General features: G+C 47.3%; 1 protein-coding gene across 1 annotated transcript in view; it reads left to right on the top strand.

Moving 5' to 3' along the window:
- Window positions 1-21,631, top strand: part of VILL (villin like) — a 36,504-nt gene extending 14,873 nt beyond the window's left edge. The window contains exons 4-19 of the mRNA XM_056856981.1: window positions 783-891; window positions 2,283-2,393; window positions 3,549-3,748; window positions 4,898-4,976; window positions 7,015-7,113; window positions 8,257-8,410; window positions 9,094-9,194; window positions 10,426-10,563; window positions 12,302-12,460; window positions 13,785-13,964; window positions 14,627-14,772; window positions 15,853-15,997; window positions 17,483-17,671; window positions 18,321-18,389; window positions 20,092-20,352; window positions 21,460-21,631. Of these exons, the coding sequence (XP_056712959.1) occupies window positions 783-891; window positions 2,283-2,393; window positions 3,549-3,748; window positions 4,898-4,976; window positions 7,015-7,113; window positions 8,257-8,410; window positions 9,094-9,194; window positions 10,426-10,563; window positions 12,302-12,460; window positions 13,785-13,964; window positions 14,627-14,772; window positions 15,853-15,997; window positions 17,483-17,671; window positions 18,321-18,389; window positions 20,092-20,352; window positions 21,460-21,573 (2,254 nt within the window). The 3' untranslated portion in view covers window positions 21,574-21,631. The remainder of the gene's footprint in view (window positions 1-782; window positions 892-2,282; window positions 2,394-3,548; window positions 3,749-4,897; window positions 4,977-7,014; window positions 7,114-8,256; window positions 8,411-9,093; window positions 9,195-10,425; window positions 10,564-12,301; window positions 12,461-13,784; window positions 13,965-14,626; window positions 14,773-15,852; window positions 15,998-17,482; window positions 17,672-18,320; window positions 18,390-20,091; window positions 20,353-21,459) is intronic.
- The last annotated feature ends 1,162 nt before the right edge of the window (window positions 21,632-22,793 follow it).

Here is a 22,793-nt window from a genome sequence, read left to right as displayed (position 1 = left end):
CTCTTCTACTAGGGTTGCCAACCTCCAGCCGATAGAGACCAGTTCACCCAGAGAAAATAGCCACTTTGGCAATTGGCCTCTATGGCATTGAAGTCCCTCCCCAAACCCGACCCTCCTCAATCTGCGCCCAAAAACCTCCCGCCAGTGGCGAAGAGGGACCTGCCGACCCTAGCCACAGCCCCTCCCCAAGCAAAGGTTTTTAATAAGGGAGAAAAACATGTATTTCCACGGATCCGGTATAGGATAAGTGCCTTTGATCTCATTCTTACCTGTTAACCGTTTTTGGCCCCTTTGCACTTTTTCCGTGGAACTTTCAAAGGTATACAAACAATAATGAGGACTAGAAACCTGTTATGTTTTCGTTTGTTTGTTGGCCTGTTGAAGCCAAGAACATTGCTCCTACCCTTCTGCTACAGCTGCAATCTGTAGAAGGAATATGGCCGCCTTTAAGAAGTTTCTGTCGTTTACCCTCCAGCATGGTGTAGTGGTTAAGAGTGGTGGTTTGGAGCAGTGGAGTCTGATCTGGAGAACCGGGTTAGATCCCCCAATCCTCCACATGAGTGGCGGAGGCTAATCTGGTGAACTGGATTTGTTTCCCCACTCCTACAGATGAAGGCAGCTGGGTGACTTTGGGCAAGTCACATTCTCTCAGCCTCACCTCACAGAGTGTCTGTTGTGGGGAGGGGAAGGGGATTGTAAGCCAGTTTGAGTCTTCCTTAAGTGGAGAGAAAGTTGGCATATAAAAACCAACTCTTCTTCTCTTCTTTTTTGTTTCCAAACAGCTACAAGAAGGGAGGAATCGCGTCCGGGTTCAAGCACGTGGAAACCAACATATATAACATCAAGCGGCTCCTTCATGTCAAGGGGAAGAAGCATGTGTCGGCTACAGAAGTAAGGATGGGAAAACTGTATCCTGCTGTATTACTGGAGGATTAACTTTCACATGGCTCAGTAGGGTTTAGTGGAGTGTGAAGATGCTGGGACATGCTCTCCAACGCCACCAGACCATTAAAGATGTTCAAACTGGCAGATCTCTTCCTTCAGCAGAAAAGGACTCTCTCAGTTCCTTTCCAAGCAGGAAGGCGTGTGGAGCCTGTGCCCTTCTTAGAGTTGCCTCTTCCCCACCTGTGGGAGGTTTTTGGGGCAGACCCTGAGGAGGGCGGGGTTTGGGGAGGGACTTCAGTGCCATAGAGTCCAATTGCCAAAGCAGCCATTTTCTCCAGAGGAAGTGATCTCAATCGGCCGGAGCTCAGTTGTAATAGCAGGAGATCTCCAGCTACCACCTGGAGGTTGGCAACCCTAGCCCTTGTCTTTTGCGACTGCTGTGGTGCAGGGGCAAGCTGAGGTTCAATCGTAGAGACGCCAGCCTCCAGGTGGGATCTAAGGACCCCCTGGAATTACAGCCCATCTACAGACTGCAGAGATCAGTTCCCCTGGGGAAAATGGGTGCTGTGGAGGGTGGACTCTGTGGCATAGTATCCCAATGAAGTCCTCCCCAGTCTCCATCCCCAGATCTCCAGGACTTTCCTAATATGGAACTGGCAACCCTACCCCCCCCCATCCCCCCACCCGTGGCCAGGGAGAACCTGGCAACCCTACTTGCCCTCTCTGCTAGGTAGGTGGAGTTTGGGGTTGCCAGCCTCCAGGTGGTGGCTGGAGATCTCCTGGGATTCCAACTGAACTCCAACTGAATTCCAACAGAGATCAGTTCCCCTGGAGAAAATGGCCGCTTTGGAAGGTGGACTGTATGGCATTATACCCCACTGAAGTCCCTCCTCTCCTCCAACCCCACCCTCCTCAGGCTCCAGCCCCAAAATCTCCAGGTATTTCCCAACCTACTTCCAAGGATAATCCTTCTATATTTGTCTACACAACTGGTGAGAAGCAGGAGGAAGCCTCCTGCTTGTATACCCCCCCCCAGTTAGGGTTGCAACCTCAAGGGGGTGGCTGGAGATCTCCCGCTATTACAACTGATCTCCAGGCGATACAAATCAATTCCCCTGGAGAAAATGGCCACTTTGGCAATTGGACTCTATGGCATTGAAGTCCCTCCCCTCTCCAAACTCTGCTCTCTTCAGACTCCACCCCCAAAGTCTCCAGGTATTTCCCAACTGAGCTGGCTCCCCTACCTCTAGAACCAATAGCATGAACTGGGGTCTATGAATTTTTAATGCCTACTGCATAGGTAGGTCGAATGCTTCCCATACCATGAACCCGCCCCTTATATTTCACTGGTGTTCCTCTCTTGGCTTCCTATTAATCGTTTCCTTCCTCCAAAACAGGTCGACCTTTCCTGGGACAGCTTCAATAAAGGCGATGTTTTCCTGCTGGACCTTGGCAAAGTGCTGATCCAGTGGAATGGGTCTTCGTGCAACATTGCCGAGAAATCCAGGGTCAGTCTTGAAAAACCCGGGAGGTATTTTTAATGCATGTTTTTGAGGATGAAAATGCTAAGCTATGGCGGCAGGTGGAAATCTGAACTGCCATTCCTTGTGCATAAATTGGCAGACCTAATTAAGTTAATTCATGCCATCGTATTCCCTATTACTATGTATGGATGTGAAAGGTGGACATTGAAGAAAGCGGATAGGAAGAAAGTAGATTCCTTTGAAATGTGGTGTTGGAGGAGAGTGTTACGGATACCCTGGACTGCCAAAAAAAAACCAATCAGTGGGTTATACATCAAATCAAGCCTGAACTGACCCTAGAAGCTAAAATGACTAAACTGAGGCTGTCGTATTTTGGTCACATTATGAGAAGACAAGAGTCACTGGAAAAGACAGTCATGCTAGGAAAAGTTGAGGGCAGCAGGAAAAGAGGAAGACCCAACAAGAGATGGATTGACTCAATAAAGGAAGCCACAGCCCTCAATTTGCAAGACCAGAGCAAGGCTGTCAAAGATAGGACATTTTGGAGGACATGGATTCATAGGGTCGCCAGGAGTCTGAAGCGACTCCCGGCACTTAACACACACACAATTGCTGTGGAACATAAGGGGTGAAGGTGGCTCTGAGGTAGGCTTCTCATTTGCCCGCTTATGGCGGGAGACTTCCAGGTGATTGCAGCCCTTACCCGCCAATCATCAGCTGATCAGTGGTTGGAAATGAAGGGGTGGGGGTGGGCTGATCGTCCTGGGGAGAAAAATAAAAAATAAAAATAAAGGCCTCATCTACTTATGGGAAGTTCAGACCATAGAGTTCCTGGCAATTCCTAGAGCTACTTAGAAGTGACAAGGGGAGCTCTAGAATTTTCCAGAAACTCTATGTTAATCTTACCATAGAGTTTCTGGTGATTCATAGAGCTACCCTTGTCACTCTAGGAATTTCAAGGAACTCTATGGTAAGAACTTCCTGTAAGTATATGAGGCCTTATTTTTCTTTTAATTTTTCTCCTGGGATGCTGCCAACTCAATAACCCTCCTTCCCTACAAGGGCCAACCCTGGGCCAGGCCTGCCCATTTGGCTAAAGACCTGAGTCTTTCTACTGGTGGGAAGTGATTTATGGCTTTACAACCATATGACTTCTCTTTATATCCCTCCATCTCCCAGGGAATGGCCTTGGCACGGAGCATCCGGGATGGCGAGAGAGGTGGGCGCGCTCAGATTGGCATCATCGACAACGAGAAGGACTCCCCTGACCTCATGCAGATCATGAAAGCCGCACTGGGGGAGAGGCGTGGAGAGCTCAAGGATCCCACCCTGGATGAGAAAGCTGATGAACTTCAGAAAGCCAATGTCCGCCTTTACCAGTAAGCCTCTCACCTGCAGGATTTGGGAGCTCCCCCACTTACTAGCCAAACAACAGCTTATCATGCGGCTTTGAATTTTTCAGCCTTCTTCCCCTCCCCTCTCTAGCCCAAAAAATAATTTGGAAGTTCGTGAGCTGGTAATGTTTAGCTTAGAGCTTGGTTTTAGGGTTGCCTTCACCACCAGTGGTAGGTTTTCGGGGTGGAGCTTGAGGAGGGCAGGGTTTGGGGAGGGGCTTCATTGCCATAGAATCCAATTGCCAAAGCGGCCATTTTCTTCAGGTGAACTGAGCTCTATCGGCTGGAAGTCAGTTGTAATAGCAGGAGATCTCCAGATAGTACCTGGAGGTTGGCAACCCTACTTGGTTTATACTGTGGTAGGGATGCTAATTATGGAACAAAGTCCACACAATAAGTGCTTTGCTTTATTGTGAAGGAACTTCTTACTGGATAGGAAAAGTAGAGGAAAAGGTTCTAGTTATCTATCTAAGATAAGGTGAAGAGCAAGGTTGCCATGCCGTAGCTGGCAACCCCAGGAGGAATTGGGTGGCGGGGGCTGGTGTGCCTGTGTCGTGCCAGTAAAAAACAGAGGTGATGTCTTTAGACGCTCTGGGATATTTAGAACTCTATGGTTTTACCATAGAGTTTTTATAAAATGCTAGTGTGTCCCCATGTTACTTCCTGTTATTATTGGAAGTGACATAAGCATGCCAGCACAGCACCCGCATCTTCTCCCGCTGGAGCCTAAGACGTCATCCGTCAACAAGCTTAGATGATGGGGGCCAGGCATCTATAGACTGAAGAGTGATTGTGGAGAGCACATCTTGCCCTTCTAGCGGTTCGAGAGAAGAGCAGGGAGAGAAGTTAGTCAGAAGGAAGGAACCCCTAAGATCAGCATTCTGGAGCAGCTGCAGAGCAGGCTAAGGGAAGGACACAGGAAGTGATCTATCTAGCCTTGCTAGCCCCTCTGCCTCCTCTGAGGCACTGGTGTGCTCTGCACAAAACAACATTGCTCAGTCCTCCACTTCCAATGTGTCGAAAGCCTTTACGCTAAGCACAGCACTTGGGTCTCAGGATTGCAACCCCTGCCCTTGGCTCTAGGCTTTGCCCAATGCCTTCGGTTTTGACTTTGCCCTTTTTTGCCCCCTGTAGCGTTTACGAAAACGGCAAGGATTTGGTGGTTCAAGAAATTGCTACGCGGCCCCTGACGCAAGACCTCCTGCGCCACGAGGTGAGCTGTAACCCGTATAACCTGTGGGAGATAACATTACGCCCTTTGCAGTGCCTAGCCAGGGGGGACATCTGTTTAGCTCCACACAGGCCATTTATGCATGGGAGGTTTTGCCTTGGATTTTCCGCTCTCTAGATGCACATTTCCCCCATCCAAATCCTCAAAACTCAGCAACGTGAAAAGGATCTTGGGGTCTTAGTAGACTGAACACTGAACATGAGTCAGCAGTGTGATGCGGTAGCAAAAAAGGCAAATGCGGTCTTGGGCTGCATCAACAGAAGTATAGTGTCCAGATCACGCGAAGTGATGGTATCGCTTTACTCTGCTCTGGTTAGACCTCACCTAGAGTACTGTGTTCAGTTTTGGGCACCACAATTTAAGAAAGATGTAGACAAGCTGGAACGTGTCCAGAGGAGGGCAACAAAGATGGTGAGGGGTCTGGAGACCAAGTCCTATGAGGAAAGGTTGAAGGAGCTGGGTATGTTTAGCCTGAAGAGGAGAAGACTGAGAGGGGATATGATAACCATGTTCAAGTACTGAGGGGCTGTCATATAGAGGATGATGCTGAGTTGTTTTCTGTTGCCCAAGAAGGCCGGACCAGAACCAACGGGTTGAAATTAAATCAAAAGAGTTTCTGTCTAGACCAGTGGTTCCCAACCTTTTTTTAACCAGGGACCACTAGGACTTTTTTGTTCGGTGCAGGGACCCCAAGGTTCAAAATAAAAATTCCAAGAATTTGAAAATAAACTTTAATCATAACTGTTAGTTAAACATTAAACTTAGAATAATATTTGAATATATATATATTTATAATAGAGAACTTTTAATTGAAAATATTAATTTATTATGGGTTTAGAACTTTGTTTTGCGGACTTTAATTTAGTTCTCGCGGACCCCTGGGGGTCCATGGACCCCTGGTTGGGAACCAGTGGTCTAGACATTAGGAAGAATTTTCTAACAGAGCGGTTCCTCAGTGAAACAGGCTTCCTTGGGAGGTGGTAAGCTCTCCTTCCCTGGAGGTTTTTAAGCTGAGGCCAGATGGCCATCTGTCAGCAATGCTGATTCTATGACCTTAGGCAGATGATGAGAGGGAGGGCATCTTGGCCATCTTCTGGTCACTGGGGTTGTGGGGGGGGGAAGGTAGTTGTGAATTTCCTGCATTGTGCAGTGGGTTGGTCTTGATGACCCTGATGGTCACTTCCAACTCTATGATTCTATGATTCTAATAAGCCCCCATTCAGAGTTTTGAGAATTTGGATGGGGAATATGTGCAGAGAGTGGCAAACCCAAGGCAAAACCTCCCATGCATAAATGGCCACAGGTATGTGCAGTGACATGCTGTCGAAGACGGGGGCGGGGGGAAGCGGTTCTGGCCCACCATGTCTTTGCAAGGAAGATTTGAGCCCCTGGAATAAATCCCCTTCTGATAGTTTGACTGAAACTGAATTTGGACTCTTACACACGCAGCAGAACACACCAATAAAAGCAAAAGGCTTTATTGACAAAATTAAATAATTGGTTCAGGCTTATTCATAAAGAAGAAATAAACAAGTGCAAAGAAAATAACAAAACTAGCTTCCTAACATACAGGAAGGCAGGCAGGTTATAATATCTTCAAGCCAGCATAAGTACCAAAGCAGCAAGATTGATGTTATTATTGGGCAATGCATGGAAAAACTTGTGCCAGATGGTTGTAGACTAACTGGATGGGAAACGGGATCACTGACCCCCTGACCAGGATAAGCCAATCAAGAACATGACCCAAAAGAAGATTCTCAAAGAGGAGCAAGATTCTCCTCTCCCATCTGACATCACTGAGAGCAGTTAAAGTCAGATCACTTTGAAATGCCAATTCATCTTGGCCTGGGACTCGTTACAGGGACACCTCAGGAATCAGACTATTGCTTTAAATTTATGACATGCCCAAATGCTAACGTTTAAACTGTCAGGTTGACACAGAGGTGACACATGCATAGGATATGCTCAAAGCGAGGGGTTCGAATCCTGTGATGGTTGTTTCTTATTTTCTTTCTGACAGGATTGTCACATCCTAGACCAGGGAGGCTTTAAAATTTACGTCTGGCGAGGAAAAGACTCCAGCAAAGAGGAGAAAAAAGCAGCCTTTGGCCGAGCAGTGGTGAGTTTGCTTGAGAAGGCCACTTCTGTATCTTTGTGGCAAATGCCGAAATCTCCTAGTCTGCAAAAATGTGAATGTATTGAAACTCACTTTCCAGCTTTCTTTCCCCTGCAAATCCCTTTTATAGATGCTATTCAGTTGAGTGTTTTGGGCCTATACCTGCACACACTTAATGAGGCATTAAATTTCATACAAAAATGAAAATGTCAGAATGCAGAATTAAGAACATAAGAAAGGCCATGCTGGATCAGACTAAGGTCCATCAGTCTGTTTACACAGTGGCCAACCAGGGGCATCTAGGAAGCCCACAAGCAAGACAACTGCAGCAGCATTGTCCTGCCTGTGTTCCAAAGCTCCTAATATATTAGGCATGCTCCTCTGATACTGGAGGGAATAGGTATGCATCATGACCAGTATCCATAAGAAAAGCCCTGCTGGATCAGACCAAGGCCCATACTCATGCTCCTTTGATCCTGGTTCTCATCTGATTCTTTACCTAGTCTGTACCAAACATATGCATGTCGTTTGTAACCAATGTATGCATGTGTTATCGGGTCACAAGTAGGGTTGCCAACTTCCAGGTGGCACCTGGAGATCTCCCACTATTGCAAGTGATCTCCAGGCGATCAAGATCAGTTCCCCTGGAGAAAATGGCTGCTTAGGAGGGTGGACTTTGTGGCATTGTACCCTGTTGAGGTCCCTGCCCTCCTCAGGCTCCACCCTCAAAATCTCCACTTATTTCCCAACCCAGAGCTGGCAACCTTAGTCACTGGGTTGGATCAACCAGAGCGTTTCCACAGACAGAAGGCTTCCTACTCATGCAGTGTGACTTTTTTGACTACCTCTCCCACTGCAACCCAAAATGCCACCCCAGAATCATAGAAGTAGCATTTTGAGGGGTATCGTGGGTTGTAGTGGGTGCGGGGGGGGGGGTTTGAAAATTGTGCTCCACGGGTGGAAATCTTTCCATCTGTGGAAACACTCTGGTGGATCCAAATCACAGGATTGTACACTATGCTCAGCCTGGCAGTCTCTTGACTGTATCCCTGTGAACAATAACAGTATGTGCAAGCCACAGTACTTGCGCTGCAGCTATGAAATTTCTTTGCTCAAGACGCTGATATATCTTTGGAATTCTTCTAGGGTTTCATCCAAGCCAAAGGGTATCCTGCTACGACAAATGTAGAAGTTGTAAATGATGGAGCAGAGTCGGCGATGTTTAAACAGCTCTTCAAAAAGTGGACAGGGAAAGAGGAGACTCAAGGACTCGGCAAGACACACAACATTGGGAAGATTGGTGAGGCAGAAACACCCACATTTGTTTCCTCAATTTAGCTGTGGCTCAGGGCCAGCTCATTCTTTCCAGTACCAGCGTGGTGTAGTGGTTTGGAGCGGTGGACTCTGATCTGGAGAAACGGGTTTGATTCCCCACTCCTCCACATGAGCGGCAGAGGCTAATCTGGTGAATTGGATTTGTTTCCCCGCTCCTGCACACGAAGCCAGCTTGGTGATTTTGGGCTAGTCACAGCTCTGTTAGAGCTCTCTCAGCCCCACCTACCTCACAGGATGTCTGTTGTGGGGAAGAGAAGAGAAGGTGATTATAAGCCGGTTTGAGTCTCCCTTAAGTGGTAGAGAAAGTTGGCATATAAAAACCAACTTCTTCTTTTAGAGGGCAGGGTTTGGGAGGGGAGGGACCTCTGTAACTCTTGGGTCGGGAAATTCCTGGTGGTTTTGGGGGTGGAGCCTGGGGATGACAGGGTTTGGAGAGGGGAGGGACCTCAGCAGGGTATAATGCCATAGAGTCCACTCTCCAAAGCAGCCATTTTCTCCAGGGGAACTGATCTCTGTGGTCTGGAGATTAGTTGTAATCCCGGAAGGCCTCCATCTGGAGGCTGCAACCCTAACTGGAGCTCGTATTCTGTATGTGACTTGCAGTGTATTTTTACATGGTTGAGATGTATGTTTTGGGTTTCTTTGCAGCCAAAGTGGATCAAGTAAAATTTGACTTTGCTCAGCTGCACGCCAGACCAGAGCTGGCTGCCGAGCAGCGCATGGCAGATGATGCCTCTGGGAAAGTGGAGGTGAGTGAGCAAGTGCTTTTTAAGACTCCCATGTAGCATCGGTGATATTTCTGCCCCGCCTGTCTTTTTGGAAGCAGCAGCTGGGCAGCTTAAGAACTGGGAACTTCAGGCTTGTGCGGAGTTGCTGCGAAGCCCTTTCTCAAGCAGATTTTAGGGGTTGAACAGATTAATGCTGGTAGGTTTCTCACTAAGAATTGCCAACCACAAACACTGTTTACTCGGTGGGGCCAGGGTGTGAAGCAAAGAAGGAACTTGGCAGGACACAGTCAGAACCAGCCAGGTTTAGGTGGGGTGTGGCTGTTCCAGTAATGAGTCTGATTGCAATATCTATCTATCTATCTATCTATCTATCTATCTATCTATCTATCTATCTATCTATCTATCGCGGAGGGGCTGTGGCTCAATGGTAGAGCATTTGATTGGCATGCAGAAGGTTCCGGGTTCAATCCCTGGCATCTCCAGTGAAAGGACTGGGCCATAGGTGATGTGAAAGACCTCTGCCTGGAACCCTGGAGAACAGCTGCCAGTCTGAGCAGACAGTATTGACCTCAATTGGCCAATGGTCTGATTCAGTACAGGGCAGCTTCATGTGTGTTCCATAACCAAATAACAATCTTCTCTAGACTTTTTCACTATTGGGGAGGGGCTGTGGCTCAGTGGTAGAGCCTCTGCATGGCATGCAGAAGGTCCCAGGTTCAATCCCCGGCATCTCCAGTTAAAGGGACTAGGCAAGTAGGTGATGTAAAAGACCTCTGCCTGAGATGCTGGAGAGCCGCTGCTAGTCTGAGTAGACAATAATGACTTTGATGGACCAAGGGTCTGGTTCAGTATAAGACAGCTTCATGTGTTCATATAGGTATAGATATATGTAACTGAAGAGCCCTGTGGCTCAGAGTGGTAAGCTGCAGTACTTCAGTCCAAGCTCTGCTCACAACCTGAATTCGATCCCAACTGAAGTTGGTTTCAGGTAGCCAGCTCAAGGTTGACTCAGCCTTCCATCCTTCTGAGGTCGATAAAATGAGTACCCAGCTTGCTCGGGGCAAAGGGAAGATGACTGGGGAAGGCACTGGCAAAACCACCCCATAAACAAAGTCTGTCTAGAAAACGTCGGGATGTGACGTCACCCCATGGGTCAGGAATGACCCAGTGCTTGCACAGGGGACCTTTACCTTTTATATGTAACTGATCCAGTGATGTATATATGTAGCTGATCTTATTTTTGTTTTTCAAGGTGTGGCGAATTGAGAATCTTGAAATGGCCCCGGTAGAACCCAGAAACTACGGGCAATTCTATGGCGGAGACTGTTACCTTGTCTTGTATACCTACATGAAATCCAACAGACCACATTACATTATCTACATGTGGCTTGTAAGTAAAAGCTGGACAGTGACAGATCCAGTTTCAATATTTTCAGTGGCACCATCTGAACAATAGACCCAAAAAAAGATTACACTTACAGCTTGAACTGGAGATGCCTAAACGCTAGAAAGTGGACGGTCACGTGAAAATATAAATCTAAGGCCAGCCACTTAAAGCAGGAACTGATTGGTTCTGTGTTTTGTTAACATAGTCCTTATTTTCTGCCATAACTTGGCACTTAATGGGTTCTTACAAAAGAAAAGCCGCTGTGATTCTGTCCATGTTTATTTAGGAGAAAGACTCTGTCAGGATACTCAGGGTTGGTTAACGTAGTTAGGCCTTAAGTGCTTGCTTCCCAAGTAAAAGAACAACTCTTTTCAGATCCAAACAACAGAATTATTTAATATATAACACCAACTTGATAATGATAGAAAAATGCAGAACAGAGTATAGGAGAACTGTCCTTGTTCATAATGTATATATTAATTCAAATTTACAATCTTCTGAGGCTTTTCTGCCAGCATTATCAGGGGGACGTGAATTTGTGTTAGTACATTGCTTTTGTGTTAGTGTCTTTATTACCCCGCAATCTATTCCCTCTTATCCCCAGTGATGAACATCTGTGGATATAGGGCTGAAAGTTACCTTCAGAGATCATCCCGTTGCGCTTCCTGTTTTATTGATGAAGTCTACCGAAACGAAACCAGCCCAAGGGCATTTCTGCATTTTCATTTTCCTCAGTTCTAAGTTCTTGTTTCTTGGGTGGAGGTTTTTTTTTTTCCAGTTCTGCATATGTTTTGCTCCCTCTAGCGGTCGCTTCGATACAACACAAGATTAAGTCTGGCATAAAAACCTGAAGTTTAAATCTGCAGGGAGATACGTTGGATTTAAACTTGTTTTGTATTTAATTGACCACTCGAAGGAGCAAAACATGTGCAGAAGTGAACCCCGCCACCAAGAAACAAGAACTTAGAAGGGAGGAAAATGAGAATGCGGAAAAGCCCCAAAGTTTCCCCACTCTGATCTTAAGCACAGCTAAAGATTTGCTGATATAATACCCTGAGGTTACAATTGATACCTAGAGATTTTGGGGGTGGAGCCTGAGGAGGGCAGGGTTTGGGAGGGGAGAGACTTCACTGCCATAGAGTCCAGTTGCCAAGGTGGCCATTTTCTCCTGGTGAACTGATCTCTATTGGCTGGAGATCAGTTGTAATAGCAGGAGATCTCCAGCTAGTACCTGGAGGTTGGCAACCCTAATTATACCCTGCTGAGGTCCCTCCCCAAAACCCCATCCTCTTCCTTTTCCACCCTCAAATCTCTAGGAATTTTCCAACTTGAAGTTTGCAATCTTAGATGGCACTAGGGTTGTCCGCTCTGGGTTGGGAAACTCCTGGAGATTTGGGGGTGGCACCTAGGGAAGGGAAGGTTTGGGGATGAGAGAGACCTCAACAGGATATAATGACATAGAGGTTCGCCCTCCAAAGCAGCCATTTTCCCCAGGGGAACTGATCTCTTTAGTCTGGAAATCAGTTGTAATTTCAGGAGAGCTCCAGGCCCAACCTGAATGAATGCATTGGGGGGGGGGAGGAATGTGTGGTCTGATCGTCAGAACAACCTTCAGCAACTTAACCCCTTCCTCGCACCTTTCTGTGGGCTGTCTTCTCTGAATTTCTGCCTCTTTTCTGTCAGCAGTTGCTTATATCTTGAAAAGCAAGATCATGAGGCCTTGTTTCTTCTCTCTCTCTAGGGCCGCCACGCTTCTGTGGACGAAGTCACGGCTTGCGCTTTCAATGCCGTAGAGCTGGACAAGAAATATGGGGATGAGCCCGTGCAGGTCCGAGTGACGATGGGGAAGGAGCCCCGGCATTTCCTCGCCATCTTCAAAGGAAATCTGATCATTTATGAGGTAAATCCTCACAAATCAATGCCTTGAATGACCCCGTTCCATTCAATTCCAGGAGGCTGAATGCTCTGCCTCTCAGTGCTTCTCAGCAAGGAAGTTTAAGCTCCTTTCCATATATATGTTCAGCCTCTGTGGATATGTTGTGTGAAAAGGCCAGATACAGGGGAAAACTGGAATCTGTACAAGGACAGGTTTCCCAGTTGGGTTAAAATGCTCAGCTATACCCTTGGCACGCTCCTGCACAAAACCATAGTTAAGACTCACTGCAGTTACACACAAATTCAGACCCTGATTTGATTAACTAACACTCTATACTAAAATGGAGTGGGAATTCATGTTGAGGCAATCAGACTAGCTGTGGCTAATTTAATTAAACCATGGTTTTTGTGGGGAGGGGCTGTGGCTCAGTGGTAGAACATCTGCTTGGCATGCAGCTAGTTTTCCAGGGGGACCTAATGAAGCCTGACGCCAACAGAGTAGCAGGAAGAGGAGCCACTGGCTCAGTGGTAGAACATCTGCTTGGCGTGCAGAAGGTCCCAGGTTCAATCCCCAGCATCTCCAGTTAAAGGGACTAGGCGAGTAGGTGATGTGAAAGACCTCTGCCTGAGACCCTGGAGATCTGCTGCCGGTCCAAGTAGACAATACTGACTTGGATGGACCAAGGGTCTGATTCAGTATAAGGCAGCTTCGTGCGTTCATGTGTTCAGGTTTGAATTAAGTCTTTATAAAGCTACGTTTCAATCTGATCTAGTGAGAGATGGCCAATGGGAATACATCCTTTGCATTCAGCTTTGGAGCTGATGATGTTTTAGAGTTGCCACCTCAGGGTTGGGAAATTCCTGGAGATTGAGGGGGTGGAGACTGAGGAGGGGAAGGATCTCAGCAGGGTATAATGCCATAGTATCCACCCTCCAAAGTGGCAATTTTTCTCCAGGGGAACTGACCTCTGTAGTCTGGAGATGAGCTGTAATGGCAGGAGATCTCCAGGCCCCACTGGAAGTTAGAAATGGCTACCTTATTTGTCATCCAGTCAGCGTGGCATAGTGGTTATGAGCAACGGACAGAACCGGGTTGGTTTCCCCCTTCTCCACATGAAGCCAGCTGGGTGACCTTGGGCCAGTCACATTTCTCTCTGAACTCTCTTAGCCACCTACCTCACAAGGTGCCTGTTGTGGGGAGAGGAAGGGAAGGTGATTGTAAGCCATTTTGAGACTCCTTAAAGGTCGAGAAAAGTGGGGTATAAAAACCAACTCTCCTCCTTGTCCTCCTCCTCCTCCTCCTCCTCCTCCTCCTTCTTCTTCTTCTTCAATCCTTTTGATGTTTCCAGGGAGGCACAAGCCGGGCACAGAAGAGCGAACCGGAGCCTGCCGTTCGTCTCTTCCAAGTCAGAGGTGCGGGGGAATTCAACACCAAAACCATTGAGGTCCCAGCCCGGGCTTCCTCGCTCAACTCCAACGACGTCTTCCTCCTCAAGACCAACCAAGTCTGCTATCTGTGGTGTGGAAAGGTAAAAAACCAAAAGTTCAAAACACACACACTCTAGACATCTTTCCTCCCACTAGACACGCCAAACAGGAATGTGTTGATACATGAGAAATATATATAAAGCAGGCCAGGATGGCGCAAACAGTTTAGAACTGGGGTGTCAAACCCATTTGTTACGAGGGCCAGATAAATGTCACTTGGTTGGGCCGGGCTATGCATACCATAAATTTAATGCCAGGTACCGGGATACAAACTTTATAGAAGACACAGGCAAAGCCAATTAATTATATTATTTTTTACTGTATTATTCATTTAAAAGACATACATGCTTAAAACAATAACACCCTTACAGTATTTTTCCAGGAGAACTATCTCTGTAGTTTGGAGATCAGTTGTAATTCCTCCCCACCTGGAGACTGGCAACTCTAATTGCTACTCATGTGAGTAGTGACATTTCTAAGCCCTTTCTGTACAGACAATCCCAGTGGACATAAAATCTATTGCCAGCATTCATTAATTAATTCAAGGAAGTCTACATAGCACATAGGCTTTTAGACAAAATAGTATGACAACAATCAATAAAGTCTGCTCTTCCATTCGTCTGGGTCTTGGTTCCTGATGAGTAAGCCTAGAAGCCTCCTTTCTTTTGCACTGACTTGGGACGGTTTTGTGTTCCACACCCAGGGTTGCAGCGGGGATGAGCGAGAGATGGCCAAGACTGTGGCTGACATCGTCTCCAAACGGGACAAGCAGACCATTCTGGAGGGTCAGGAGCCAGCGGACTTTTGGTTGGCTCTCGGAGGCAAAGCCCCATATGCTAGCGACAAGAGGTGAGATTGGGGGATGGTGGGAAGGATCACGTTGCTGAGGCATGCGGAAAGGCGGGCAGAGTGTTCTGCAAAAATCCCCTTGGGGTATCTGTTCTTCCCTTTTTCCTGTCCCTGCTCAGGGCTGTTATGCACGCTTAGGCAATCGCCACGTGCACCAGAGGTGGAGGGGTGCTAACCAGCCCTTTCACTGCCCCACCAGCCCACAGCATCCGGGTTTGCTAAAGTAAGCGACAGCCCTGGGAAGCACCCCCAGGCCCACTGGGTGGGTGGCTCTCTCCTGGGCTGCGATTTGACAGCACTTTACACACCCGCAGGGATGCCAACCTCCAGGTGGGGCCTGGAGATCTCCCAGAATTACAACGGATCCCCATACAACAGAGATCAGTTCCCCTGGAGAAAATGGCTGCTTTGGAGGGCAGATGCTATGGTATCGCTGAGCTCCCTCCCAAAATCTCCGGGAATTTCCCAAACCAGAGGCAGCAGTCCTACTCCCTGTACCATGACCCTAACCAACCTCCCCCTTTACTATTTTGCTGTTAAAAAAATGCTCTGGAAACCTTTGAACATTTCAGATCTGTGAACATCTCGTCTGGATTGATTCTGAAAAAGCACAAATCAACCTATCGCTTTTTTTTTTTTTTAAACCTGCTCTAAATGTATTATTTGGAATGGCAGGCAATTGCAAAGCCAAGCGGCTTACTCCCTTTCTAGTTTTCTGTAGCGATGTTACCAAATTTTTATGACAGCGCTGATTGGTTGAAACATTTTATGATTTCCCTATTCTCCTTTTTTCAAAAGGATGATGACAAAAATGATACAGATATTGCCATTAAAATGGACACCTGGTTTTTGCATCATATAGTGGTTAAAAATTGTAAGAAATTTTCCGGGGGGAAAATGAGTGGAAGAGAGTATGCTCTTCTCAGCCAAACGTGAAAATTAAGAGATGAAAAATACACATTTGTAGAGCTCTGCTTTTCCTGCTGCTGTTTGGAAGTCTGACCCCTTGTGGCTAGATTCAGTATAGGTTGTGGGAAAGGAATGGAGTTCTCCCATCTTCCTCCTTGTCTAATGGTCCAGGTTCCAAGAACCGGCCGCCCACCACCAGCCTCGCTTGTTTGAGTGCTCCAATCAAACCGGGCGGTTCATCATGACGGAGATTGTGGATTTCTGCCAGGATGACTTGGATGAAGATGATGTCATGCTTCTGGACACTTGGGAAGAGGTGAGTGGACCCTTGGCGAAGGAATTCTGTATGCCCCTTCTTTCATTAGGCACAGAATTTCTTTTCTTTTTTTTTGTGAATGCAAAACACCATCCCAGATTTAAGAAGAATCAGAAAGTAAAACAGCAGCAGTAAAACAAAAATTCCAAGACCACGGTTACACAGCCCGGATAACCTACAAAAACCAATGAACTCTGACCGTGAAAGCCTTCGACAATATTTTAAAACAGCAGCTTTTCCCACTCTTGGAGCTGCAAGCAATTGTCCTTGCATCCACACAGTAGTTTTGCTCCACCTTGGCTTCCCAAACCATCCGTCTGGGGATCCACACGACACTGTCCACAAAGCGTCCACTTTCTGGGGCTTCTCTACTTTCCCTCCTATCCCCAAACCCCACGCTCCCCAGGTTCCGCCCCAAATCTCCAGGAATTTCCAACCCCAGAGCTGGCAACTCTGTGTACTGCCTTTCTGCATTTAAGAATTTCTATCCTCTCTGGAAGCCCCCCAAGATGGTTGTACGAATGTAAATGTGAAAAGGGAGAGGGAGGAGAAACCTTTCGTTTAAATGGGAAAACAGCTTGGGGGAGTGGTGATGCGGATCGAGCATGCTGCATGCAGGGAAAGGGTCAAAACAACTCTCCCCCACCCCACGCTGCTTATTAGGCCTGAATTCACCCTTCACAAATCCTTTGGGTGTAGAGCTGTTTCCCGAACCTGATGGTGCTATCTACTGGCTAAACTGTTAAATTGTATCTACATGCATAGGAGATATTGCGGGTTTAGTTCCAAACCACCACAGTAAAAAAATATCACAATAAAGCAAGCCACACAATTTTTTTTGTTTCCCAGTGCACATAAAAGTTATGTGCCAGCGTGGTGAAGTGGTTAAGAGCGGTGGTTTGGAGTGGTGGAGTCTAATCTGGAGAACTGGGCTTGATTCCCCCCTCCTTCACATGAACGGCAGAGGCTAATCTGGTGAACCGGGTTGGTTTCCTTGCCCCTGCACTTGAAGCCAGCTGGGTGACCTTGAGCTAGTCACAGCTCTCTCTGAACTCTTTCAGCCGCTCCTCCTTACAGGGTGTCTGTTGTGGGGAGGGGAAGGGCAGGTGATTATAAGCCGGTTTGATTCTGCCATAAGTGGTAGAGAAAGTCGCCATATTAAAACCAAGTCGTCTTCTTCTTCTTCTTCTTCTGTGTTTACACTATACTGTAGCCTATTAAGTGTTCAATAGTATTATGTCTAAAAAACATTGTACTGTGATAATAATGAAAAAGTTTGAAATATTGCAAAAATTACCAAAATGTGACACAGAGACACAAAGTGATCACGTGCTGTTGGAAGAATGGCACCGGTAGACTTGCTCGAAAACGCAATATCTGCAGAGCACAATAAAGTGAAGCACAATAAAACGAGATATGCCTGTATTGCTTCCCCCTGCTCCTGGTAAACCAAAGCAGTACCAATTTTCTCTCATTTCCTTTTAGATTTTCCTTTGGATCGGCAAGGCTGCCAACAACTATGAAAAGAGCGAATCCATTTCTTCGGCCAAGGAGTATCTGAAGACCCACCCGGCAGGAAGAGATATATCGACACCCGTTATCATGGTGAAGCAAGGTCACGAACCACTCAACTTCACAGGCTGGTTTGCTGCCTGGGATCCATACAAGTGGAGCGTGAGTAGCTGCAAGATGTATCTTTGTGGCCCACATTCAGTGGCAGAACTCCGGGTTTGTATGCAGAAGTTCCCTGGCATCTCCAGTCAAAAGGATCTCTTGAGTAGGGCTCACAAAGGCACCGTTCCCTGTCACCACCATCCCATACCATAAGCAGCAACCTTCACCTGTTTGTCAGGTGCTAGAACGAAGTTGAAGGCAGCAGGAAAAGAGGAAGACCCAAAAAGAGATGGAGTGACCCTATAAAGGAAGCCACAGCCCTCAATTTGCAAGAGCTGAGCAAGGCTGTTAAGGATAGGACATTTTGGAGGTCATTGATTCATAGGGTCGCCATGAGTCGGAAGCGACTCGACGGCACTTAACGTACACACACAGAACACACCTCCTTCAGCAGCCATTTTGTGGCAGCCAGTTTGGGGCTGTGGCCACCATACTGTATCAGAATTGTAAAGGTGTCCGCGGGATCAAAAAGGTTGGGGACCCCTGCCCAAGGAGTCCCCATAGGTCCGCTGCAACTTGATGGCACTTTGCACCATCAACCAAGGATACCAGGGAGGGAAGAAAGTTCTCTGCGAGATTTCCAGGACCATGGATTGTCTGAGATTTTTGCTCACGTAACTGATCATTGCTTTTTTTTTTCCCCTTTCAGGACGGCAAATCTTACGAGGAGATGAAGACTAGCTTAGGAGACCTGTCGGCTATTTCAGAGATCACAGTGGTGAGTGGTCCTCTGTGCATGGAAATCACAGCACCTGCTATGCTCAGAGGGTGCTTCTCTGCTTTATGTATTTTCCCATCGTTTTGTGACAGTGCCTGTTTTTAGAATTCCAAAAGTGCCCTCAATTTCATCAAGGTTAAGGAGTCTTAACCAACGTGGTGTAGTGGTTAAGAGCGGTGGTTTGGAGCGGTGGACTCTGATCTGGAGAACCGGCTTTGATTCCCCACTCCTTCACATGAGCACGGAGGCTAATCTGGTGACCTGGACTTGTTTCCCCACTCCTACACATGAAGCCAGCTAATGGAAGCACTGGGGTTTGATACTGGTGTGTGTGGCCAGGGGTCTGTAAAAATCATTTTAACAATTTAATTCTAACAAAAAACATGAAATGCCTTTAAAGCCATATATGGCTTGGGACCAGGGTATCTGAAGGATCATCTTCTCCCATATATTCCTGCCCAGGAATTACGATCAGAGGGAGAGGCCCTGAGTACTTAAGATCACAGGGAAATGCTCTCCTGACTGTCCCATCAATTAAAGAAGCTTGTAAGGTGGGCACATGAGAGAGGGCCTTTTCAGTGGCAGCCCCACAATTAAGGAGCAACCTTCCCAGGGAGGTGTGCCTGGCCCCCTCACTTTTGATCTTTAGGAGACAGCTGGAGATGATTTTATTTAGGGCCCTATTTGATTAATCCACAAGCAATCCTAAATTGTGACTTTAAATTTTTTATGTATTATATATATTCAGTTTCATTAATTGTATCTATATTGTAAGCCACCTTCAGCTCTGTAAAGAAGAAAGTTGGCTAATAAATATTTTAAATAAATAAATAAAATGCCTCCAGCATTATCTGCCACCAGATTAACAATTTTAAAAAAGGGCTGGCAGCAACTCATTAATTTACTTATTTACTTACTTCATTTGTACCCACTTTTCTCCCCATTGGGGACCTAAAATGGCTTTTGACATTCTCCCCTTCTCCATTTCATCCTCACAACAACCCTGCCAGGTAGGTTAGGCTGAGTGTACGTAACCGGCCCGAGTGTTAGAATTTATTAAAAATTTCTGTTTTGGGAGGAATTTCTCCTGGGTCTTTTGACATGTGCCCTGTAAGTGGTGTTATGGGTTGGTGAGGGGTTGCTTGCTATGCACACCCCACTCACTGTTCTCCCCCGCCCTCTGAAACCTCCATGCGAGGAATTGAGAGAGCAGGAAGTGAGAGAGCCAAACCTTGCTGTCTGCTAGCAAACAGCCAGCCAAAACTTGTGTACCTCTGGACATAACCAGAAACTGTGTGTGTGATTTTTCCCCATGTCTAAAAGTTCCCCCCTCCAATCCAATAGGGTTGCCAAGTGCCAGGTAGTGGCAGGCAAACCTCCACCAATCCACCTGGCTGCCTGCTGACCAGCTGAGGCTCGGTGGGCAACACGTGCATGTGCGCCTGCCCATTGTGCCACATCATTTCTGGTTTACACACAGAAGCGCCTCATCGCAAGGGGCCGTTCACCACTCAAATTCCCAGTTTGGGTGGTAAAAGGCCCCTTGCGATGCGGCACTCCCGGGTGTAAACCAGAAGTGATATGATCGTGTTGGCACGGCTGCACGTGCGCAATCTTGCCTCACCTCTGCCCCAAAAACCTTCAGCTGGAGGAGAGGGGGGACCTTGGTAAGCCTACAGTTCAAAGGCTTTTATTTTGACAGGACCTTAAAAATGCCAACTTGAATAACAAAAAAGCCAACAACAACCCAACACCCAAACAGACTCCCGATCCAACCGCTTCAGGGTCCAGACAGAGTCCGCAGGCAAACCAACCCCTCTCCAACAGCAACAGCAGCATCAATGGCAACAATAATGACGCCCCTTTGCTAGAGACTCTCGGGAGTGGCACATATCCTCGAGAGATGCTGATCAACAAGACGGTGGATGACATGCCGGAAGGAGTGGACCCCTCCAAGAAAGAGGTAAAGAGGGTTAGAACATAAGAACATAAGAAAAGCCCTGCTGGATCAGACCAAGGTCCATCAAGTCCAGCAGTCTGTACACACACAGTTGCCAACCAGGTGCCTCTAAGAAGCCCACAAACAAGACAACTGCAGCAGCATTGTCCAGCCTGTGTTCCACAGCACCTAATACAATAGGCATGCTCCTCTGATCCTGGAGAGAATAGGGATGCATCATGACTAGTATCCGTTTGGACTAGTAGCCATGAATAGCCCTCTCCTCCATGAACATGTCCACTCCCCTCTTAAAGCCTCCCAAGTTGGCAGCCATCACCACATCCTGCCGCAGGGAGTTCCACAATTCAACTGGTGAACCCAGCAAAGGGCCTTCAAGGCAAGGGAGAAGCAGAGTTGGTTGGCTATTGCCTTCCTCTGCAGAGCCTTCCTTGGTAGTCTTCAACCAAGACTTCTGGTGAACCCAGCAAGGGGCTTTGAAGGCAAGAGAGAAGCAGAGGTGGTTCACCATTGCCTTCCTCTGCAGAGCCTTCCTTGGTGTCTTCCATCCAAGTATCAACCCTGCTTAGCTTCCGAGATCTGACGAGGCCAGGCTGTACCATGCTGCCTTCCCTCATTCATAATAATAGGACAGTGTATTTGCAATGAAACCTAACTCTACATATGTGCAGTGTAAACATATATGCCAATTCCAGAACTTTCCCCCAAACGTTGTAATTCAGAGATTAGCCTAAACGTGTATGTCTGTGATAATATTTCTGTCCTTGCCTGTCACCCCCTCCATGTTTCTAACCCCCCTTCCTCTCCCAGCGTGGAGTAATGGTTAAGAGCAGTGGTTTGGAGCAGTGGAGTCTGATCTGGAGAACCGGATTTGATTCCCCACTCCTCCACATGAGCGGCGGAGGCTAATCTGGTGAACTGGATTTGTTTCCCCAATCCTACACACGAAGCCAGCTGGGTGACCCTGGGCGAGTCACACTCTCTCAGCCCCACCTTCTTCACAGGGTTATTGTGGGGAGGGGAAGGGAAGGTGATTGTAAGCCGGTTTGATTCTCCCTTAAGTAGCAGAGAAAGTCGGCATATAAAAACTAACTCTTCTTCTTCACTTCACAGTACTACTTGTCCAATGCAGATTTCTGTGACATCTTCGGGAAAACCAAGGATGAGTTCTACCAGATGCCCAAGTGGAAGCAGCAAAACGAAAAGAAGCAATTTGGACTCTTTTGAGCCAAAGAGCACCCCAACTGCTTGGAACTAGTTTCGGGGAAACCTGATGGGGTGGAAGGAAGAGCGACTGGTTTTAAATGCACCCGTGTCTCCCCCACCCCCCCAAAAACCAAGGAAATTACTTTGAAAATAATACTCTTGGAATCAGTGCTGTTAAAAAGAAGTTTGGCAAATTCTATTCCTTTCCCCACCCTGCTGAAAAATGGCAACTTTATTTCCTCCCAGTTCATATTATTTATATCTGTGCCAAGGAATTAAGGGAGATTTCTTTACATTTGGGGAAATTTAGCATGAGGATTCAAAGGCTGGTCATGTTGAATGGAAGTGAAAGAATCCAGGTTAGGGCCCCGGGACTAACTATGGCCTCTCCAGCAGTTTGGGAAAGGAACCAAAATCCCTAATTCAGTCCTGCAGGCAGGAGAAGACCACTACTGCCTTTCCTCGGCTGCCTGGAAAAGAATGCCTAAGTCCTTCATCACCAGCTCCTTCTAAAATGTGTTTGAGATACCAAACGCTGGTGCCACAGTACGGTCGCCAACCTCCAGGTAGTAGCTGGAGATCTCCCACTATTACAACTGATCTCCAGGTGATAGAGATCAGTTCCCCTGGAGAAAATGGCCACTTTGGCAATTGGACTCTAAATCCTTCCCCTCCCCAAACCCTGCCCTCCACAGGCTTCGCACCAAAAACCTCCCACTGATGGTGAAGAGGGACCTGGCAACCCTAGCAGTAGGTGATGTGAAAGACCACTGCCTGAGACCCTGGAGAGCCACTGCCAGTCTGAGTAAACAATACTGATCTTGATGGACTGAAGGTCTGATTGAGCGTAAGGCAGCTCTTCCCCAAAAACCTCCCGCCAGTGGCAAAGAGGAACCTGGCAACCCTGTGCCACAGTGAATGGCTGTCACTACTTGGAACCCCCTGCCCTAGGGATGCCAACCTCCAAACAGGTTATACAACACAATAAAAAAGTGGATCTGGAATTGCAAACTGGAATTTGTCATTTCCATGGATCTTTGTAACCTCCAGGTGGGGGCTGGAGAGATTACAAGTGATTTCCAGATGACCAAGATCAGTTCCCCTGATCAGTTCCCCTGGAGGAAATGGCCACTTGGGAAGGTGGACTCTTTGGCATCATACCCTATTGAAGTCCCTCCCCTCCCTAAATCCCACCCTCCTTAGGCTCCACCCCCAAAATCTCCAGGTATATCCCAACCTGG

Source organism: Euleptes europaea, chromosome 11 (genome assembly GCF_029931775.1).
Source record: "Euleptes europaea isolate rEulEur1 chromosome 11, rEulEur1.hap1, whole genome shotgun sequence".
NCBI classification, from domain to species: domain Eukaryota; kingdom Metazoa; phylum Chordata; class Lepidosauria; order Squamata; family Sphaerodactylidae; genus Euleptes; species Euleptes europaea.
Note: the sequence above shows the minus strand (reverse complement) of the source record. Positions and strands in the feature narration are given on the sequence as shown.